Source organism: Mesocricetus auratus, unplaced genomic scaffold, assembly GCF_017639785.1.
Source record: "Mesocricetus auratus isolate SY011 unplaced genomic scaffold, BCM_Maur_2.0 Super-Scaffold_100007, whole genome shotgun sequence".
NCBI lineage: Eukaryota > Metazoa > Chordata > Mammalia > Rodentia > Cricetidae > Mesocricetus > Mesocricetus auratus.
Window position 1 is genome coordinate 28481008 of NW_024429191.1, and position 21606 is coordinate 28502613.

The window sequence follows — 21606 nt, forward strand, 5'->3', positions numbered from 1 at the left end:
TCTCACAGCCCTAGGAAAGAAGGTGGCACCTCAGGGCCACAGAGACAGAGCAAGGGAGTGGTAGGCAGGGACTCTGGGAAAGGCAGTGTCTCTGTGGGCAAGGCTGCCCCACATACACCCTGCCCCCAACCTCCAGGCCCTGGGAAAAGGATCTGCAGTAGTCCCATCCATCCCAGGCATCCCAGGAAGGTCTGGGAAGCATTCGTTTTAAACTCAGACTTCCAGTCTAGCTCAGAAATCTGATGCCTTAGGGCGCCCTAGGGAGAGATCAAGAAAAAAAAATAGAAAACAGGGCTTGGTGGAGTATGCCTATGACTTCAGTGGTAGGAAGGTAAAGGTCAGCCAGAGAGCTGCACAGTGACGCCCTGTCCTGGGGAGGGGATGAAGAGAGGAAAAGAGGGTGGTGAGGGAGGAAGAGAAAAAAAAAAGGAAGAAAAGGGTCTGGGCCTCCCAGCACTGTGGAGGCAGAGGCAGGCAAATTTCAGTGAGTTGAGGCCAGCCTGGTCTACAAAATGAGTTCCAGGACAGCCAGGACTGTTACACAGAGACCTTTTTTTTTTTTTCAAAATTTATTTATTTAGTTTGTATACAACGTGCTACCTGCGTGTTGCCTGCACATCAGAAGAGGGCACCAGATCTCATTACATATGGTTGTGAGCCACTATGTGGTTGCTGGGAATTCAACTCAGGACCTCTGGAAGAGCAGCCAGTGCTCTTAACCTTTGAGCCATTTCTCCAGCCTCCTGAGAAACCCTGTCTTGAAAAAAAAAAAAAAAAAAAGGAAAGAAAGAAAGGGGTCTGGGGATGTAGCTCACCGGTAGCACGCTGGTCTACATGCCCCTCCTCTAGTTTTCCTCCCCAAGACCAGAGGAAAAAGAGAATGACATTTTTTAAAAGGGAAATAAACAAGGAAGTTAGTATGTGGATGTAGGGGTTCACCTTTCTATTTACAAAGAGCAGTACAGAGACACAGAAAGGTGCTAGCATGACCCACTTAATTGGTAGCAAACTGGTTATGGGGTGAGAAGGACGGGTGACTTCCAGGACCACCAGAGAAACAAAACAATGGAAAATAAAGGCATTCAGTTGGGTTTACCAAGGACACATGTAAACAACCTGAGGGTCCTAAAAAGACACTCATCAGGTTGTAAAGGAACACATCCTTGACAGCACCCTGTGTAGTCCAGAGAGTTGGCGGGAGCCCTGGGGAGGCTGCAGGAGGCCCGAAGAGTAAGTGGTCTGAAGGGAGAAGCCCTAACCTTTGCACACCTGGGCAACCACAGGGTGCAGCAGCTCGGTCACTATACTCACCTAACATGTTCCTTTCCAAATGCCTTCCAATGTACCTTGCTAAGGTCCTACCCTAATCCTAGCAGGTTCTCTGCCAACTCTCACTGCTCAGTTCTCAGTCAAGAACCTTTGCAACAGAACATTATAAATCCACATTCTCACAAGAGATTGCTTTCTCACCTGCATATGACTTTACTCCAAACTTCACTTCTTTATTTTTATTTTTGGCTTTTGGAGACAGGGTTTCTCTGTGTAACATCCCTGGCTGTCCAGGAACTCACTGTGTAGACTAGGCTGGCCTCAAACTCACTGAGATCTACCTGCTTCTGCCTCCCCAGAGCTGGGTTAAAGGTATGAGCCACCACCACCCAACTCTGGTTTTATTTTCGGGTTTCATTATCTAGTCCCTGGCTGGTCTGGAACTTGCTACGTAGACTACGTTGGCCTTGAACTCACAGTGATCCTCCTGACTCTGCCTCCCGAGTGCTGGGATAACAGGCTTCTGACACAATGCCTAGTCTCCAACATTCCTTTATTCTCCACACAACCATATTATGTTAAGTACTAATTTCAGTCCCATTTCACAAATAAACTAAAACCAATGCATTTACAAATAAAAAAAATCAATACTTGCCGGGCGTTGGTGGCACACGCCTTTAATCCCAGCACTCGGGAGGCAGAGGCAGGCGGATCTCTGTGAGTTCGAGGCCGGGCTGGACCGACAGCCTCCAAAACAATACAGAGAAACCCTGTCTCGTAAAACCAAAAAAAAAAAAAAAAAAAAAAAAAAAAGTATTTGAATTGGACTGGAGACATGGCTAAAAGGTTGAGAGCACTGGCTCTTCTTCAACAGGTTACGAGTTCAATTCCTAGCAACCACATGGTGGCTCACAACTGTCACACAAGCACACATGCAGGCAGAACACTGCATACATAAACGGATAAATAAAAAAAAAATTGAATTGAGCAAGAGGTACAGGTCATCCGTAGCCAAGTCCACATGACAGGAGAGAAAACTCCTGACTTCCCCCTTGGCGTTGTGGCAAGCACAATCGCACTCACACTTTTTTTTTTTTGGTTTTTCGAGACAGGGTTTCTCTGTATTGTTTTGGAGGCTGTCCTGGAACTCGCTCTGTATACCAGGCTGCCTCTGCCTCCCGAGAGCTGGGATTAAAGGCGTGCGCCACCAACGCCCGGCTCAAAATAATATTTTAAAACATAAATCCTAAGAAGAGAACTGTGACTTAAGGGGGACACTAGATGTTTAAACAAGTTTTGAGGGAGAGGTCATCAGATTGCCAAATTATCAGTGTTCCTCTGCTTTCCTGACTAGGAACACTTCTTTCAGGGCTACACAAGCAGGCTTTTCTGTGGAATGGTCAGAACCACAGAAAGGGATTCCAAAAAAAACCCCCAGAAATCTGAACCTAGGACTTCCTCTGTAGCCTCGTCAGGTGACCCCGGCCTATAATCTCAGAATTTGGGAAACAGGGCAGGAGATCAAAATCATCTTTGGCTACAAAGCCAATTTAAAATTAGACTTCACTACATTAAACCTTGCCTTAAAAAAAGGCCAGATTCGATGGCACACGCCTGTAATTGGAATTTTAACAGCACTTCCTTAACTCATAGCTTAAATCGGAGTCGCCAACCAAGGAGCCAGAACACCAAGCGGAAAGGGTGGAGCTCCGTCTCTGCCACGTAGTGGGGGAGGGAGAAGCCCCCCACAGTATGGCAATGAGCCGGTCGTCTTATTTTGCTTCCACAACACGTTCTAATCTGCCAAGGAGCCTCTCTTAAAACCCCGTACATCTTCCTTCAGAATGCATACATTCAGCGCTGCCAAACTATGTTCCGTGGCAGAAGAAAAGGCGATATTGCGACGTATCCTACCCAGCCCCTCCCACTACCTGGTGACGCCATCTTTGGGCAGCGGTGAATCATGGGAATCCCCGCCTTGCTCTCCGGGTATTTCCGGTTCCGGCGGAGGCCGCTCTTTCTTTTCCTCCGCGGGGTCGCTGTGGCTGCCGCTGTGGTGCTTGGCTCTCTGAGCTATCCGGTGCCATCCTTGTCGCTGCGGCGACACTCGTATCAGCTGCAGCCATGACCGAGCAGATGACCCTTCGTGGGACCCTCAAAGGCCATAACGGCTGGGTAACACAGATCGCCACCACTCCGCAATTCCCAGACATGATTCTGTCTGCGTCTCGAGGTACGGGCTGCATGCCGGGCGAAACAGCAGGTTTTCCGGGGGCTGCGTGTCTCCTGGCTTTGCAGGGGGCGCGTGGGTTAGCTGGCTTGGTCCATTTCCCCATCCAGTTATGAGTTGGGGACCCGAACCTGGGCCCCAAGTAGGGCGAACCTTTGCACATGTACGGAAACCGAGTCGTGTCGCATAACTCACGTAAGATCTGGTGACTTTGAATCTCTCGCTTGCTTCCTCGAGATATATTTAAGTAGGTAAGGAGCCACAAGCCAGGCGGAGCAGTGATGACCCCAACATGCCATCTGAGTTACTTTGCTGAAATCCAGAGGCTGTTTCTGAGCCACCGCCTGGCCCTGAGCTCTAAGCAGTGCATAAACTCGGAAGCTACATTATTCCCCAGGTCTTTTTTTCCCATGACTCATCTTTATCCCAGATCTCCCTACCTGCCCAAACTTAGGTTCATTCTCCTGGTGTGAAGCTTATCGGGCATTCTGTTTGTTTCTGTACAGTTTGATGACATGGTGCATGGCTAGGACCGTCTGCTACTTGCCATAGCTTCTGCATTTCTGGTCAAACCTTAGAAGGCACAAAAGGCGGTCTGCTTATCCCACACCCAAGTGATTGTGCTACTATTGAGTTAGCTTTGTGCTGGAGTGATGGGTAGTGACTGGTTACTCTTCAAGGGGACTAGGTAGGGTTTGCTTCCCAGAAACCACATGGTGACTTGCAGTCCGACTGTAGCTAGTTAGAGGGAATCTGACACCCTCTTCTGAAAACACCATGGGCATACATGTACGGGAAACACTCAATGCACATTAAATACTTGGTTGGATTTAAGTTTTAATCCCAGCAAGTGTGGTACCCATAGTCTCGGGTGCACCTTACATCTTTTCCGTTTCTCCCCCTGAATGTACTGATCCTCCCCTTGTTATTACTCCAGTGACCCTAAAGCATTGTAAATTGTGTGCCTTAGGTAGGTTGTGGGTGTCCTTATGAAGTTTCTTCTACCTTTTCAGACAAGACCATCATCATGTGGAAGCTGACCAGGGACGAGACCAACTATGGCATACCACAGCGTGCGCTGCGAGGCCACTCCCACTTTGTCAGTGATGTTGTTATCTCCTCTGATGGCCAGTTTGCCCTCTCAGGCTCCTGGGATGGAACGCTGCGCCTCTGGGATCTCACAACGCAAGTAGCTGCTTTGGGACCTTGGGGGAGAGCTGGGCAAAATTGAGGTAGACTCCCTAGAATCTTGGAAATTGGTCCTTTTGTAGAGGGTGGGATAAGATGATGGGGTGTGGCCTCGTGGAAGTTGCAGAGGGATTGTGTGGTGTAGTTGAGTATTTTTACTTGGTACAGTGGGCTGTTAAAACAAGTGATTCATCTTGAAAGTTGTCCTAGATGGGCATTTGGCAGGTGTAATAGAGGATCCTAGTGATGACAAGAAGACATTGTCAACCAATCCCCACAAGGGAATGAGGACATGTCCTGCAATTCTGAATGGGTTCTCTGGCACATACCAGGAATGGGTCAATAAGACGAAGCCACATGTAAGCTGTGTGGAATAATAGAGCCTACTGGAGTGGGGATGATGCCAAGAGAAGGGTCTGACTGTAAATGGATACATTGTCTAGAAAGTAACCAGGTTCTCCCTCTTAGGGGCACCACCACGAGACGATTTGTAGGCCATACTAAGGATGTGTTGAGTGTGGCCTTCTCCTCTGACAACCGGCAGATTGTCTCTGGATCCCGAGACAAGACCATAAAGTTATGGAATACTCTGGGTGTCTGCAAGTACACCGTCCAGGTAAAGTGATGGAGTGATAGCTACAAGTTAGAGGTTGTCTCCCAGCCCCTGGGGATTTGGTTGCTGTTTCTGAAATGGGTTCATTACTATGTGACCCTGCTTAGCCTTGAACTTGGGTTTTTTTTCTTCTGAGTTGGGACATGGAACCCCAAGCCAAGGCATCAGTTGCATAGACCCTTACACACAAGCAAATACCCAGATGTGTCCCATAACTTTCCTAAGAGGGGGTTTTAAATCTTTACCTACCTACTGGAGGTGTGTTTAAGTACTTATGGGGCTATAAGCCAGGCAGAGCAGTGATGACCCCAACATGCCATCTGAGGTGCAATGCTGAAATCCAGAGGCTGTTTCTGAGCTGTGCCTGGCGCTGTATTCATGAGGAGTGGGTAAACTTGGAGGCATCCTACGACTCAAACATGAATCAGCAGGCTTGACAGATGTCTTTACCAACTGTTCTGCTGATCCTGAGTAGGGTTGGTGAGGGTGCTGTTGCCCCACTTAGGGTAGGTTATCTGTAGTCTTGGAAGTACAGCTTCCTCTTACTTACCCTGCATCTTTGTAGGATGAGAGTCATTCAGAATGGGTGTCTTGTGTCCGCTTCTCCCCGAACAGCAGCAACCCTATCATCGTCTCCTGTGGATGGGACAAGCTGGTCAAGGTGAGTTTCAACAATGGCTTGGCCCTGTTAGAAATCTAAAATGTATTCCCATTCCTCTGAGATGGTAACAATGCACTCCTGTTTGGAATGTTTTGCAAATTACCTTGGCTTTGGCTCTTGGTGTTTTGTCTCAGTTCATTAGGGATTGGGTTTGTTTTTGAGGCCAGGTCTCACTCTGTATCCCTGACAGACCTGTGTTATCCAGGCAGGCCTCAAATTAGTGGTCTTCCTGCCTTCAGCCAACCAGATATTGGGATTACATATGCTTACGATACCTGTTCTGAGTTACCTTTAAAGATGTTGTTCCTTTCTTGAGTGTAGGCCATAACCCTGGTCACTCATGGACCTCTTTCCCTAGGTATGGAATTTGGCTAACTGCAAGCTGAAGACCAACCACATTGGCCACACTGGCTATCTGAACACAGTGACCGTCTCTCCAGATGGGTCCCTCTGTGCTTCTGGAGGCAAGGTATTTGGGGACCTCTGATCTTTATTTATGGAGAACACTGATAGCTTGCACCAGTTAAAAGATTAGCTAAACTGTGGGAATGTTTCTGAGCCTTGTGTAGAAAGGTATACCGAAGAAGTTTTTCTTTGAAAGTTGGGGGCTGGAGAGAGCACTGACTGGTTCTTCTAGAGGTCCTGAGTTCATTTCCTAGCAACCATATGGTGGCTCAAGATCATCAATAATAAGATCTGGTGCCCTCTTCTGGCTGTAGAGATACATGCAGGCAAACGTTTATACATAAATAAAAGTAAGTTAGTGTGGGTATTGTGCATTAGAGGAAAGGTCTTAGCACCATGAGTACTGATACTTCAGTCATTAGCTTTATTTGTCCTAACTCACCTTTTCTGTCTGTCCAGGATGGCCAGGCTATGCTATGGGACCTCAACGAAGGCAAGCACCTTTACACACTAGATGGTGGGGACATCATCAATGCCTTGTGTTTCAGCCCCAACCGCTACTGGCTCTGTGCTGCTACTGGCCCCAGTATCAAGATTTGGGTAAGTGTGGTCTTGTTACAGAGCACATTGATTTCACTGCCATAAATCAAACTTTCTTGGTAGATTCCATCATTTTCAGCTGCTGTCAATTGACAAATTAAGGTTTTTTTCCCTTGACAGTCATTTGGGCCAAAGCAAAAGTATGTCAGTAGTGTATAAAAGATAATAGAGCACTTGCCCAGCACTTAAGAGACATAAGCCAAATCCCTACCACCTGTGCCATTAGCTTTAATTTAGTAATCTTCATTAAAGAATTTTTAGACAAATAAAAGACTGGGGATTGCTATGTAGTAAGTGGTATTTGGGATTGAATCTGGAGCCTTGCACATTCTAGGCAAGTGGTTTGCCAAAATATAACCCTAAAACTTTTAGATTGCCAAGCAAGGCCCTTTAATTTGTGCCCTCTTATGGGCTCCATTTTAAAAAAGACCATAAAAGTCCATGGTATGATTGGTATGAGCATCCTTACCTGATTTTGGTCCGTTTTAGGACTTGGAGGGCAAGATCATTGTAGATGAACTGAAGCAAGAAGTTATCAGCACCAGCAGCAAGGCAGAGCCACCCCAGTGTACCTCCCTGGCATGGTCTGCTGATGGCCAGGTAAGTACTTGAGTTAATATAAATGAAATGACAACCAGGTTGACTTTCAATAGACTAGTTAGACCTGGAAAATATTAAATATGCCTGTCTGGGGAATGAGTGTGATAAAACTAAAAGTTCCTTGTTTTAGGGCTGATTATAACCCTGTTGTCATTCTCTTTTACAGACTCTGTTTGCTGGTTACACAGACAACTTGGTGAGAGTGTGGCAAGTGACTATTGGTACCCGCTAAAAGTTTATGACAGAGTCTTAGAAATAAAGTGGCTTTCTGAAATTGTTTTCAGTTATGGTTCTTAGTAAGTATTCTTGTTTGCCTGATGAGCGAGTTCCTTAACCTTTCTCCCCATGAATCCTGCATGTGTATCTGTGCTAGAGGATGTTAGGGAAATGACGAAGCTCTCATTCAGCCATTCCATGAGATAGGGTAAGTCAGACCTGGGATCAACATGGGGCCTCAGTGGTGCTAATTATCCTAGAGAAATTTTTTTCCCCAAGACAGGGTTTCTGAATAGACTAGTTAGAATAAACTGCATAACTTTTTTGCTGGGCATCAAATCGCCATCCAGTCTCAGCAGCAATCTGCAAGCAGCCTCAGCTCACAAGTTGAGGAAAGCAGACCAGGAAACATAGTCTCCCAAGGAAGAACACCTTTAAGCAGTTCCAAGACTGTCTATGGCCGGGCAAACACCTTTAATCCCAGCACTCGGGAGGCGGACAGCCTCCAAAGCCACAGAGAAACCCTGTCTCGTAAAAACCAAAAAAAAAAAAAAAAAAGTCTATGGGCAGGTACCTCAGAGGCAAAACTGCTGCTTGTAAAGAAAGACTCCACAACAGCAGCAAATAAACACTTTATTTCTGCAACACAACCCACTGTTTCCCCAAGAACATGAATTGACCTCAGCCATCAAAGCAGAGGACAATAGCTGTTAAGTGACAGAAGGCAAGGGGCTACTAGAAAAATAGATTATACCCAAGGCTCTCCCAAGGATCCAGACCCCTCTCCCAAGCTCCTCAACAGGGCTTACCAAATGGAACTAAAAGGTATGGAGAGGCCAGAAACTGGAAATCATTGAATGAGGGGAAAGAGCCTGGCAGTGAAGACTTGAAGGGTTAGGTGTGAGGAGTTGGGCCCCAGAGAGAAAATAATTTATTGGGTGATGTGATGGTGTGCAGTGTCATGTGACCATTCCAGATCTTGTTGAAGCTAAATTCTGGCCAGTCTATGGAGGTAGAAATTAGGGGCAGAAGGAAAGCTTCAAGAGTTCCTACTTCCCCAAGAAAAGTAGACTTTACACAGCTCTACCCTTTTGCCCAGCCTGCCTCCCCACAGAAGTTTCCAATCCCTTAGCTGGAGCTTGCATCAAAACGTGGAATGGGTAGGTCTTGCCCAAACAAACCCTCCAGCCTCAGAAGTGACAAGGACTGAAGAGTAGATGTGGAAAAGAGAAGTTAAGGAATGAAATAATTTCCACTCATCCCTGTACTCAAACTGGGACCCAGAGCTGGACTGAGCTAGGCAGACAGGGAGGGAAGATTGGGCAGCTGTTCTTATCGGGCAGGGACCCATGCAGACCTGTCAGACAAAGTAAGTGAGAAAAGACTGAGCTGGAGAAGTCTAGGAAGTTGTTTAGGCTCCTATAGGGGGAAGCAGCCTGGGTTCAAGGAGCAGGAAGCAACTCAGTAACAAACTGGGAGGAGCCTGAGCTCACAAACATAATGGGCAACCATCCGCCACCACCCGCCCCCCCAGCAGTGACTGGAGGGGCCCCTGCGGGTGGCAGGCTAATCAAGGGCAGAGCTTGATGCGGGTGCCCTTGGAAAGCACCCGAAAGAATGGGAAGACACGCTCGCCAAGGAAGGCAGCTGAGAAGGTGTGAACGTGGGCTAGGGTATCCGCATTGTAGAATCCCAGGCGCCCAGCCTCATAGTCCAGGTACACGCCAAAGCGCCGTGGTTTCTCACATGGGCTCAGCAGTGTCTGCTCTGTTGAACTCTGTGCCTGGTACCGTTTGCCGTGAGTACCCACACACCACACTTCCCGCTGGAGCAGAAGCTGCTGAGGCAGGTGGAGCCGGCGGCGGCGATGGTGATGGCGTGAGGAGCTGGCATCCCCACTGCTAACAGAGGACCCCCCAGAGCTCACTTTTTCTTTATGATGGGTTGATTCACGGGCAGCACCCACTGCCCAGCCCCGCCGCCCACCCACCTCTACCTCCCAGTAGTGCCGGCCAGAGCGGAAGCCCTGGGCCCCTAGTACACAGCAGTCAGCTGAAAAGTGCTTGGAATGGTCAGGAACCTCCTGCCGACGTTCTGCCAGCCGGACCCCACGGCGATCAGGGGATAGCATAAGAGCTGGGTGAGCTGTGTCAGGGTCCAGAGTCAGATCCACTTGGAAAGAGGAAAGATAAATATAGCAGAGCTAAAACACCTTATATCCCTCACAGACTCACCAATGTCCTTTCCACCTCTATACAACCCTCCAACCCATCCAACTCTTTTAGCTCCCACCCCATGTTGGGGGCCAAGCTCCGGATCTACTGGTTCTAGCATTCACCCTAATTCTACCACCTGCCAGCCTTCCCGTTGCTTTTTGTCCACAGCACCTACCAAAATCAGCTGGGCCACCATAGAAACAACTCTTGGCTTGTGGAGCCACCGATAGTCTACTCCATCCCAGCTACCCAGACTGCCCTCAACCTCAACTCAAGTCTGTAAGAAGAAAGGCAAAGGGAGGTTATTGACCTCCGTACCTCTTGCAGCCTGACAGAACATTCGGCTCATTTTCCTCACGATGGCATCTGTCAGGAAGTCGTGGCTATGGGGTTGGCATGGGTCAGGGGACCAAATCTCTGGGGGCTGCAACTGTATCTCTTCACACCTGGGGGGGGACCAGGTAGGGGGTGGGAACATCATATTCCCAGAGTAAAGAACAAAAGCCAAGGGGTGGGGGTGGAGAGTCTGAGAAGCAGGAACTTAGGTCTTGGGAGGGGGGAAGGGGGAGGGAGGGAGGGAGGGTCTCAAGAGAGGCAGGAATGGGAGCCAGACACTACTGGACCTCAAAGGGTAGAGTGGTAACACACCTATTGAAAGTCTCCTTGATGTCCTGGGAATAAAAGACAAAAGGGGAGGGAGGGAAAAAGAGAAAGTGTCAGTTGCACAAAGTTCACCGCTCTCTCCCAGTCCCCTAAAGAAAGGCTGAGCATGAACAGAAGGGAGAAAGCAACTTCCAGGATCACAATAAACATGAACTTGACCACCAGACCTAATACATCATCCTGCAGTAAGCCCCAGAAACAGGGTTTTCAATCTGACCCGGACACCTTCCTCAAGCTATTACTCCTCTGTCAACTGCTATCATTCCTGTGTCAACTCTTTTTTTTTTTTTTCGGGGGTTGGGGGTGTTACAGGCAGGGTTTCTCTGCCTCTGTCAACTCTTAACCCCATCTCTAACAACTGAATCTGCCTTCTTTAGGTATGACTGGCACATACCATATTCCATACTGTCACCAGCCTCAAAAAAAAAAAAAAAAAAAAAAAAGAATTAGGGTTCTTCCTAGTGAGGAACAGACAGTTCTGAGCAGTGGCTGGTGAGTACTGCTTAATAGGACAAAAAGGGAGCTGGGGAGCATGAGGCAGGGCAGAGGGGGCCAGTGCTTACCTGCAGCAGCCGCAGGCCCCCCTGCTGGCTCCGTTCTTGGGCTTCAGCAAGCAGGCGGCTTAGCTGGGCAGCTTGCTCCTCAAGGCGGTTGGCTGCTGCTCCTGCCCGTCCCAACTGAGCTTCATGCATCTCTCGGAGGCGCCGCTCTAGTCCTGCCTGCTCTTCAGCCAGAAACCGTGTTAGTCGCCCAAACTCTGAGGCCACAGCTGCCAGCTCTGACTTCATCTGGCTCTGGAAAGATGCAAAGGCAGGCATGGAGACATAGTTCAGTGGTTATGAGTACTGCCTATTCCAGAGGACCACGGTTTGATTCTCAGCATCTCACAACCATCTGTAACCAGTTCCAGAAGCGATGCTTCTTTTGACCTCTGTGGTCACCAATCATGCAATGGGGACACACACACACACACACACACACACACACGCACGCACGCACGCACGCACGCACACGCACACGCGCAGGCAAAGCACCCATACACTAAAATTTTAAAAATTAAAAACTGGAGAGATGCAGAGATGCAAAGGGAATAAAGGCCACTACCTGAATACACAGAAAACAGTTGCAGTTTTCTCAATCTCAAGCAAAGAAGCCTTATGATCCCTAACTCAAGTTCTGAGAATGGAAAGAGATGTTTCCTTCCTCATTTCAGTCTTTCATGTACACTAGTCCAAATTCACCAATTCCTTTCTGGAATACCTATTTCTCTCTGCCCTAACTAATTTATACCTATCTCTCTCTGCCTTAACTAATTTACTTTTCAAATGGAAGTTTACATGTTCCAAAAGAGCTTCTCTCCAGATCTTTGCAGCAACAACTCCATTATCACTGTATTAGAGATGCTATGTTATAATGGAGATGGACTGGAGGCCAGAAGACGACTTTCAGGAGTTCAGTTTTCTCCTTCCACCATGTAAGTCCCTGGGATCAAACTCAAGTTATCATTATCAAACTTGGCGGCAGACTCCTTTACTCACTGAGTCATCTTGCCAGCAAAGTTGCTTTGTTTTTGAGACAAAAGTCCAGGCTGGCCTCAAAACTCACCATTCTCCAGCATCAACTTCCAGTTGGCTAGTTTAAATATATAAGCTGCATGCCCAGCTTCATACTATCTTTGAAAATTCTCTTCTTCTATGCCATATGTTCTCACAGATAGGACCTATGCATGCCTTTGTTTGCCACAGTGCCACCAAAGCCTGGAACAGTACCAACTACAGGTAGGTATTTGGTAAGAATTTTTTGAAATTAGCAAATAAGGGAATTCAGGAAGCAAGGCTTGAAGTAAAGCTGGGACATGAGGGCTCATGCCTCTAATACCAATACTCTTGACGCTGAAACATGCATTTGAGGCCAGCTTGGGCTATAATATAAAATCCTGTCTCAAAACACGAAAGGAAGATGCTACAAAATTAAGTCCTGACTCTCAGTAGTCTCATCTGCCATAGAGCAGTCATTCAAATCCTTTACGAACTCTTCAGCAAAGGTGCAAACAGCAAGTATTATACACTTAGGGGCCAAAAGGTAAAATGCTTTGTAGGTACAGTTGTTCCTAGATATTCAAGTGGGTTTGGTTTCAGGAGATCCAAATCAGCAGATGTGCAAATCCATTATATAAAATGGCATAATAAACCGGGTGGTGGTGGCCCGCCTTTAATCCCAGCACTCAGGAGGCAGAGGCAGGTGGATCTCTGTGAGTTTGAGGCCAGCCTGGTCTGCCTGGTCTACAGAGTAAGTGCCAGGGCAGGCTCCAAAGCAATATAAAGAAACCCTGTCTCGAAAAACCAAAAATAAATAAAATAAAATGGCATAGAAGCTGCATATCCTCCCATATACTTTAAATGTCTCATAATACCCAATACAATGTAAATACTACTAAACAGCTATACTTTACTTGTGGTGTTTTAAATGAGAATGACCTCCATAGGCTCATATATTTGAATACTTGGCCGATACTTGGTCCTCAGTTGGTAGTACTGTTTGAGAGAATTAGAAGCTGTGGCCTAGTTGAAGGAAGTGTGTCACTGGGAGTGGATTTTAGGAGCTGAGGGTTTGTTGATGGTGTCACCCAGGGTGGGCTTCAAAAGCCCATACAATTCCCTGTTAGCCTCTCCCCACCCTGAACCATGAGGACCAATAAACATTTTATAAGTTGCCTTGATCATCATGTCTCTTCACAGCAACTGAAAGGTAACTTTGACAATACTGTATACTTTAAAGACTGGCCAGAAGTGGTAGTCCATGCCTTTAATCACAGCATTTGAGAGGCAGAAGCAAGAGTTTGAGGCAAGCCTGGTCCATAGAACAAGTCCTAGCACAGCTGGGGCTATACAGGGAAATTGTCTCACCCCTAACCCCCTCCCCAAAGTCTTACTTATTGTGCAGACTAGGCTGGCCTCAAATTCTCAAAGATCTGCCTGCCTCTGTTTCCCAAGTCTCACAGGAATAAAGACTTGATTAAAAAAAAAAGTCTGTAAAGCCATGCATAGTGTTGTCCCTTTAATCCCAACACTCAAGAGACAGAGGCAGGCAGATCTCTGAGTTCAAGGATAGTCTAGTCTACAGAGTTCCCACAGAGAAACCCTATCTGGAAAAAAAAAGGGGGGGGGTCAGTTAAGCACTGATGATACTTTTTTTCTATTTCCAATTTGAACTTGAATATATAAGATAGAAGACAAACTATACTTAGTATCCTATAATGACAGAAAACTGCCTAGTTCCAACCCATTTGCTTCGGCTAGATGATTTTGAATGATAACCACACTTTTTCGATTCATGTTATTCTAGACAAAGATTACCAAAGACACAGATCCCAGCATATATTCTCTATAACTCAGAGGACTCTAAAGTATTAGCTTGGACAGCTTGACAAAGGCAGCAAGATTCCCCATTTCCAAACTCAGATTCTGCTTACAGCACATTGTGATTGGCATTTCACAGAAGTGAGTCCCTAATGTGTAGATGGCACTACTATGGGTTGTAGAAGTGGCAAGGCCTGGACTTGGTAAGAGAAAAAGGGAACCCTCATTTGATGGCTGGAGATTAGCTTGGCAACAATACCAGTCCAGCAAGACCTGCTCGCTTTCTAAAAACAGACAGGAACTGAGGGAGTGAGACTCCTTGGAGAGGTGAGCCAATGTAAAAGGACTGAGAACACTGAGAAAGAGGACAGTGATCACGTGCAATGCTAATGATCACTAATTCTTCCTTTTCCTAACATGACTGCCCTTCTTCCAGGGCACACCCTTTAATGTTCTGCCTACCATCTGTGTGTATCCTGGGACTTGGTATACTTTCTGTGTTATCTAGGGTCAGGGGCTGGGTGTACGCTGTAGCTTTAGACCACACAACTAGCCTCAACAAACCAGGCCTCAGTTTTCACTACATTTTACGAGCTAGAAAGGAACTCCAAAGGCCGCATCACCCTCCTAGAAAAGTGTCTACCCACCTCCCAGGCCCTGGCTACCCTTTTTTCAGGATATATATGATAGTTTTCTGTCTTGTCTTCCTTACCCTGACAACAGAATCAGTCAGCCATTCACAGACATTACCCACCTTCAGCTCTGTCACCCGCCTCTCCTCCTTGGCCTTCATCTTCTGCACAGCCTCTAGGTGTTTCCTAAGTGGTTCCACATGACCTTGGAGCTTGGCCTGAGGGAGCAGGAAAGGGAGGTTAGTCAGGGGGATGATGAGAAGCACCTACAGAGCCTCATCTCCTGTCCTCCCTACAATGGAAACTCAATGCCTGATATTACCATTGTTAAGTGTCAAATAAGCCCTCCCTTCCCACACCCCTTCTCTCAGATGACCATAAATGTCACCAACTCTACCCTGCACTGATGATGAAGAAGCCCTGAGAACCTTCTTAGGAGGCTGGATCTTAAGTGGGCAGTGGTGGCACACTGCTTTAATCCCACCACTCGGGAGGCAAAGGCAAGCAGATCTCTGTGAGTTCGAGACCAGCCTGGTCTACAAGAGCCAGTTCCAGGGCAGCCTCCAAAGCCACAGAGAAACCCTGTCTCAAAAAACAAAACAAACAAACAAAAAAAAAGGAGGTTGGATGTTTGGATCTTTATGTCTACAAAACTCTGTACTCAACAGCTGCCATATACATGGCTTTAGCTCCTCACCACATGAAGTCCATCACAGTAATATTCCTGCCTTTAGTCCTTTCCACTTGATAAGTCATCTTCCCCGACACATACAGCTCTCAACACTTTTCTGGAGATTTTGTGCCTATGCTAAAAACTTGTTTTTTATTTTCAAAATAAGATTTTTCTGTGTGGCCCTGGATGTCCTGGAATTGGATATGCAGACCAGGCTTAAAGTAGTTCTCTGCCACTTTCAAAATTTGAATCCTACATTTCAATTACTGTCACTACATCCCATCCACCCCCTCAAGTTTTGATTTCATGCTATTCCCTAGGCCTGGGATTACCATATTCCACTTAGTCCAAAGTATTCTACTTTTACAACCCAGCTTCCCAAGCATGATTCTGACTACTTGAAAAAGTCTATACTACCCAGAGCAATGGTTCTCAACCTTCATAATGTTGCGACCCTTTTTTTTTGGGCGGGGAGTGGGGGAGGGCTTTCTAGACAGGGTCTCTCTGTGTAACAGTCCTGACTGTCCTGGAACTCATTTGTAGACCAGGCTGGCCTCGAACCCACAGAGATTGCCTGCCTCTGCCTCCCAAGTGTTGGGATTAAAGAGTATTTGCCTCCATCACCCTGCAAGACCCTTTAATACAGTTCCTCATGTTGTGGTGATCCTAACCATAAAATTATTTTCAATGTTACTTTATAACTGCAATTTTGCTACTTTTGTGAATCCTGTAAGTATCTGGTATGCAGAACATCTGATATGCAACCCCTGTGAAAGGATGGTTCATTCCCCCAAATGGGATGTGCCCCACAGGTTGGGAACCACTATCCCAGAGCATAAACAATTTTACAAATGTGCTTTCCAGGCATTACCGGGTCCTTCACCCTCATTTTTCTTTCCTGAGACACGGTGTCATATAGCTCAAGTTAGTCTGGAATTTGTCTCACAGCTGAGGATGACCTTGAACTTCTCATCCTCCTACTTCTATGTCCCTGGTGCTGGGATTGTCACTTTACTTAGTTTCTATGTTCTCTCTGCTTTGAACTGTCATCTCATGAAAAACAAAAGCCAAAAGCCCTTTCTTCTTTTAGTTACAATTCTCTAACAGCAATCAGATGCATGGCCTTTCCATTCCAAGGATTTATAGCTATGTGTTTTTCCTTAAGGGGTGTGACAGAGACCAGGATGGATATAATAAACTCAGCCTTTTGCTCTTTCCCCTTTTTATGTCTTCTCCTTATGACTTGCTCCCTCCTTTTCATTAGAGGAAAATACAGGATGGACCTTGAGCCTAGTTCTATGAGAACCAAAACTACATCTGAGTGATTTGAGGCAAACCACGCTTCTAGTTTCCTCAGTTTTTTTGTTTTTTTTTTTTTTTTTTTGGTTTTTTTCGAGACAGGGTTTCTCTGTGGCTTTGGAGGCTATCCTGGAACTCACTTTGTAGACCAGGCTGGCCTCGAACTCACAGAGATCCACCTGCCTCTGCCTCCCGAGTGCTGGGATTAAAGGCGTGCACCACCAACGCCCGGCTTAGTTTCCTCAGTTATAAGTGGGAATAATGCCAACCTAACAGAGAGCAAACTTAGCAAAGTATCTGACATATAGCAAAAGATCAGTAAATATCCAGCATTTGCTAACTATGGAGGTAAGCTGCCAGTGACAGCCTGAGAATGACCCATGAACTAAAAAGATAACTGACCCTGAGTACAAAAGGCAATTATTACACAACTGGTTGTAGCAAGTATTACAAGCATAATAAATCAGTCATTCCATTAAACAGTATTTTGATATTACTGCTATTTATCCACAGTAGAATCAGTTATCTCTACTCCATCAATTCAGAATTTACAAAGCTTTAATTTACCCCTTAGTATTTGTGAAAATTGACAAATTACAAAAGGATACATCCAAATAGAATGTACAGGGATTTGGCTTGGTTTGGCTTGAGATAGGGTCTCATCATGCAGTACAGCTGACATAGTACTTGCTGAGTAGATCAGGCTTGCCTCAACTCCCAGACATCCAAGAGCTTCAGCCTCCAAAGTGCTAGAATTAAAAATGTACACCACTGCTAGGCGGTGGTGGCCCACGCCTTTAATCCCAGCACTGGAGAGGCAGAGGCATGCAGATCTCTGTGAGTTCCAGACCAGCCTGGTCTACATAGTGAGTTCCAGGACAGCCTCCAAAGTCACAGAGAAACCCTGTCTCAAAACAAAGTATGCCACCACACATGACCCTTTTTCTTTCTTTTTTAACAAGCTCTCTGAGCTGGCAAGAGGGTTTAGCCAGTAAACTCTGGCTAAGCCTGATGATGAGTTCAATCCATTCGACCTACAATGTGGAGGAAGAAACCAGTTCCCAAAATTGTCCTGTAATCTTTGCATGTACTTACAAAATAAAAACATAATAAAGCCAGGAGTGGTGGCTCACACCTGTAGAGGCAGCTCAGAGAGTTCTGAGGCCAGCCTGGTCTACACAGAGAGTTCCAGGACAGAAAGGGATATGGGAAAATCTGCCTCCCAAAACCAAAACTAAATAAAGTAATCTATAAAAGCAAAACATACATACGTACATACATACACGCATGCACGAACGGGCTGGGCAGTGGTGGTTCACGCCTTTAATCCCAGCACTCAGGAGACAGAGGCAGGTCAGTTTGAGGGCAGCCTGGTCTACAAAGTGAGTTCCAGGATATCCAGAAATGTTACACAGAGAAACCCTGTCTAGGAAACACAAACAAACAAAAAGGGTTTCCTGTACTCAGGTCTCATGTATCTTGTTATGCAGTCAAGGATGACCTTAAACTCATCTTCCCCCAAGTGCTGGGATAAAAACCTTGCACTACCAGCACTAGGGAGGCAGAGGCAGGCGGATCTCTGTGAGTTCCAGGCCAGCCTGGTCTACAGAGCTAGTTCCAGGACAGCCTCCAAAACAATTCAGAGGAACCATGCCTCAAAAAACCAAAAAACAAAACAAAACAAAAAAAAAAAACAAAAAACAAAAAAAACTTGCACTACCACGCCCATCTTGGGTTGAGTTTTCTATAGACACTCTGATTCAGACCTTCTGCAGTAAAGCCCATTGTACTTTTGACACCGCCTCAAGTAACTGACAATCAGCTGTGAAGCCTCAAGACTCTAAAGTTAGCCGGGCGTTGGTGGCGCACGCCTTTAATCCCAGCACTGGGGAGTCAGAGGCAGGCGGATCTCTGTGAGTTCAAGTCCAGGCTGGACCGACAGCCTCCAAAACAATAGAGAAACCCTGTCTCATAAAACCAAAAAAAAAAAAAAAAAAAAAAAAAAGACTCTTTAAAGTTGAGGTGGTGATGAGCACCTAAATGAAGTTAGTGACTGAATCAGGAGAAGGCATAGAAACATGAGTCACAAACAAAGCTCTGGGCAGCCATACAAAGAAGACTACCCGCTCCTCCTGGTTCCATGGCTTCAAACATAAAGGTAGGTCTATCTGTGCTGGCTGTTTTACAGACAAATGTCCAAATAATTAGAGACAGTTAACTAGATTATGAACAGCCACATCAGAAAAGCCAAACTAAAATTTCCAAGTAGTGTTACCTAGATGGCCCAAGGAGAAGACGTTCATATCCAATCTATCACTTACTAAAGCTGTATATACATAAACATCCACGTTCAAAATTTAACCTTGTTTCCCAATCAGTAAAATGAGAATGGTAACATCAAACTCACAGGGTGACTTTGAATTATGAATGACAATCCACAAAAAGTGGCCAGCACAGTACTGACTATACGTAAAGTGTCCTATAAATATTAACATTCCTGTGATAATTAAAGTTCAAAGATGCAAGAATTTTTGCCCTAAAAGCCTCTTTCCTGGTTAACACAAGAGACTGGGTGCAGAGCCAACCAGCAAATCCGTATCATAGGATGGGTGTGGAACCCATTAGGAAACAAGAGCAGAGTATTTGGGTCCGACGCTAGTTATTTCTATGCTCTTGTTTCAGACTCACTCGTTCTTTCTGGTCCCCATTTCTTTCCATCTGGAAGTGACTCTGTCATGGATAAGGCTTAAAGAGTCATCCAGAAGGACAAGAGACTTGTGGTGACGCACTGTCAGTCACTTGCACCCCTATCCTTAAGCCACAGAGGGCATCTCAGGACGCTGGGGTAAATGAGAGTCGTTGCTTGGACAGAGAGAGTCATTTCTCCAGTCCATGAGGTCCTGTTATGAGAGCCCACGCTCCCATTCCCTCGTCTCCTCTATTCCCTCCCGACGCTCACCTTGTACTCCTGCACCACCTCTTCCAATGGCACCACGCTATGCTGCTTGTGGCTCCTGGATTCTCGGCACACCACACAGATGGCTTCCTCGTCCACCTCACAGAACAACTTCAGGGCTTCCTGGTGTCTCGGGCAGATGCCCTGTTCGTTCACACGACTCCCTCGACCCGGGGTTGGATGCATCTGACGAATCACCTGGACCATGTTGGCCAGCTGCAGGTTGGGGCGGAAGCTCCGCCGAGGGAAACTTTTCCGACACTGAGGACAAGTGAAGCACCTCCGGGGGGCTGGAGGTGGCGGCAGTTGGGTGATCGGATCTAGCTCCTCTTCCTCATCGTCCTCCAGCACTTCCTCCTCGTCCTCATCTTCCCCCCTCAGGTCCTCCACATCTCCCAAGTAATAGTCCAGATCTTCCTCCTCCTCCTCTTCCTCCCACACGTAGTCCATGTTGTCCCAGTTGGAGCCGCCTATACCACTACTCCAGAACACACCCTCCTCTTCCTCCTCGGCCTCCTCCTCCATGTCACCCTCATAATCTTCATCCCGCATGGGGGTGTCCCAACCCCCGCCGGCTCCGACAGCCTCCACTTCCTCCTCCTCTCCGACCTCCTCTTCCTCCTCCCGGTCCAACTCATCCCTGTCCTCCTCATCCTCCCCGCCCCACAACTGGGTTACACACACTCGGCAGAAGTTGTGCCCGCAGCCGATGGACACCGGGTCGGTGAAGTAATCGAGGCAGATGGCGCACACCGCCTCCTCCTGAAGGGTCTGCACAGGGTTGGGTGTCATGGCAACGGCAGCCATCTTAGTGTCCAGTCAGCCAGGGTAGACGTGTGGTGGGGGCCGAGGGGGGGGGGGGGTCTTCTCAGAAGCCCGGGAGACCCGTCCCCACCCCAAGCCCTGCTTCTCCCACACCTTGCCTGCGGCGAGGCCAGAGGAATGGCTTCCCGACCAGCCCACCCCTGCACACGCCGTCCCCCGGCTCCTAGACGGCAATCGAGCCTCAAGAGAGGGGAGGGGACTGAGGTGAGCACCGCAGGCAAGTGCCTCCGGTGGACCTGAGTGCAAATCTGCCCCAACGCTCCCCGGGCCTCCTCAGAAACCCCCGCCCCTCCTCACTTCCTGGCCCCGCCCCCCGGCTTCCGGCCTCCCTCCCGACGCTTCCGGCGTCTCCGCACGACCTAAACTCACGAGTTCCCTCCGAGGTTGTGCTACGCCCCCTTCTCCGACACACGCCCCGCCCCGGACTCCAGGGCAACCGGAAACGAGGAGACGCTCTAGCCTGGCACGCGGGAACAGGACGGGAGGGCTAGGACGGCGGAGGTCCGCATCTCTGTGATGACTGGCCGCGGGGAACGCGTACAATGCGGAAGAAGCCCCCATGCCCCGCCAGCGGGGACAGATGGCGGAGGGCAGCGAGGACGTGGAGCGGCACCCTGCTCTCCGTGCTACAACCGCAGCGGCCTAGCGCCATCCTACCGACCGGGCACGGACGACTGCAGAAGGGACTCCCAAAAGCAGCGCCGGAAGCCGAGGGGCGGGCCCGCTCAGCCTCCTCAAATACTTCCGGCCCCAGTAGACCTAGAGCTTTGCCTGAGACTGGATAGACCCCTCCCAGTGGGGTCGTGGGCGGAGTCTGAGGACACGGAGAGCACTGGAGTGACAGGGGCGCCACCCTCGGTGCCGGGCTTTTCCACGCCCTTTTCAGAAACTGCGGTCTTGCTGGCACCGCTGTAAGCCTCCCACACTTGGGAGGGAGACGCGGGGGACCGCGGCAAGTTACCGGCTTGTCTAATCTGGGCTCCAAAGGAAGACGCTGTCCCAGAAAGTAGCCAGCAACCAACCAAAGCAAGCAAGAAAACAAAACAAAAAAGCTGTCATCTGGCTTTAATATCTGTAGATATTACTAAAATCTACATTCATATTAAGTGGAACACTGTGCAGCTATGTGAGCAAGAATCTTCCGGATGTGTTATGTTTAAAAGGCGCAGATTGCTGAACACTCTGAGTGTACCACCTAAGA

General features: G+C 47.7%; 2 protein-coding genes and 3 non-coding genes across 5 annotated transcripts; 4 read left to right on the forward strand and 1 right to left on the reverse strand.

Moving 5' to 3' along the window:
* The first annotated feature begins 3278 nt into the window (after positions 1 to 3278).
* On the forward strand, positions 3279 to 7840 carry Rack1 (receptor for activated C kinase 1). The gene is made up of 8 exons (XM_040748498.1): positions 3279 to 3502; positions 4513 to 4684; positions 5156 to 5303; positions 5866 to 5961; positions 6320 to 6430; positions 6826 to 6966; positions 7456 to 7566; positions 7733 to 7840. The coding sequence occupies exons 1-8, from the start codon at positions 3394 to 3396 to the stop codon at positions 7796 to 7798; spliced, it is 954 nt and encodes a 317-aa protein (XP_040604432.1). The 5' UTR covers positions 3279 to 3393; the 3' UTR covers positions 7799 to 7840.
* LOC121141645 lies at positions 3772 to 3839 on the forward strand. Its single transcript, XR_005878609.1, has one exon. It is a non-coding gene; the product is annotated as a small nucleolar RNA SNORD95 (small nucleolar RNA).
* Positions 4924 to 5003, forward strand: LOC121141633. The gene has a single exon (XR_005878600.1). It is a non-coding gene; the product is annotated as a small nucleolar RNA SNORD96 family (small nucleolar RNA).
* LOC121141644 lies at positions 5594 to 5661 on the forward strand. Its single transcript, XR_005878608.1, has one exon. It is a non-coding gene; the product is annotated as a small nucleolar RNA SNORD95 (small nucleolar RNA).
* Positions 7841 to 8398: 558 nt separating the features above from the next.
* Positions 8399 to 21118, reverse strand: Trim41 (tripartite motif containing 41). The gene is made up of 6 exons (XM_040748497.1): positions 19584 to 21118; positions 14775 to 14870; positions 11225 to 11455; positions 10647 to 10669; positions 10317 to 10444; positions 8399 to 9954 (listed from the first exon to the last, which is right to left on the reverse strand). Exons 1-6 carry the CDS (start codon positions 20385 to 20387, stop codon positions 9353 to 9355), a joined length of 1884 nt encoding a protein of 627 aa, XP_040604431.1. The 5' UTR covers positions 20388 to 21118; the 3' UTR covers positions 8399 to 9352.
* Positions 21119 to 21606: the final 488 nt, after the last annotated feature.

Bases quoted from the DNA above. Each gene is read 5' to 3' on its own strand.
- Rack1 (XM_040748498.1), top strand. From the start codon at position 3,394: ATGACCGAGCAGATGACCCTTCGTGGGACCCTCAAAGGCCATAACGGC. The intron at 5,962-6,319 runs GTGAGTTTCAAC...CTCTTTCCCTAG, and splicing joins GATGGGACAAGCTGGTCAAG to GTATGGAATTTGGCTAACTG. The intron at 6,967-7,455 runs GTAAGTGTGGTC...GGTCCGTTTTAG, and splicing joins GCCCCAGTATCAAGATTTGG to GACTTGGAGGGCAAGATCAT.
- Trim41 (XM_040748497.1), bottom strand. From the start codon at position 20,387: ATGGCTGCCGTTGCCATGACACCCAACCCTGTGCAGACCCTTCAGGAG. The intron at 11,456-14,774 runs GTGGGTAATGTC...GCATCTTTCCAG, and splicing joins GGCGGGTGACAGAGCTGAAG to AGCCAGATGAAGTCAGAGCT. The intron at 10,445-10,646 runs GTGTGTTACCAC...GTCCCCCCCCAG, and splicing joins ATCAAGGAGACTTTCAATAG to GTGTGAAGAGATACAGTTGC.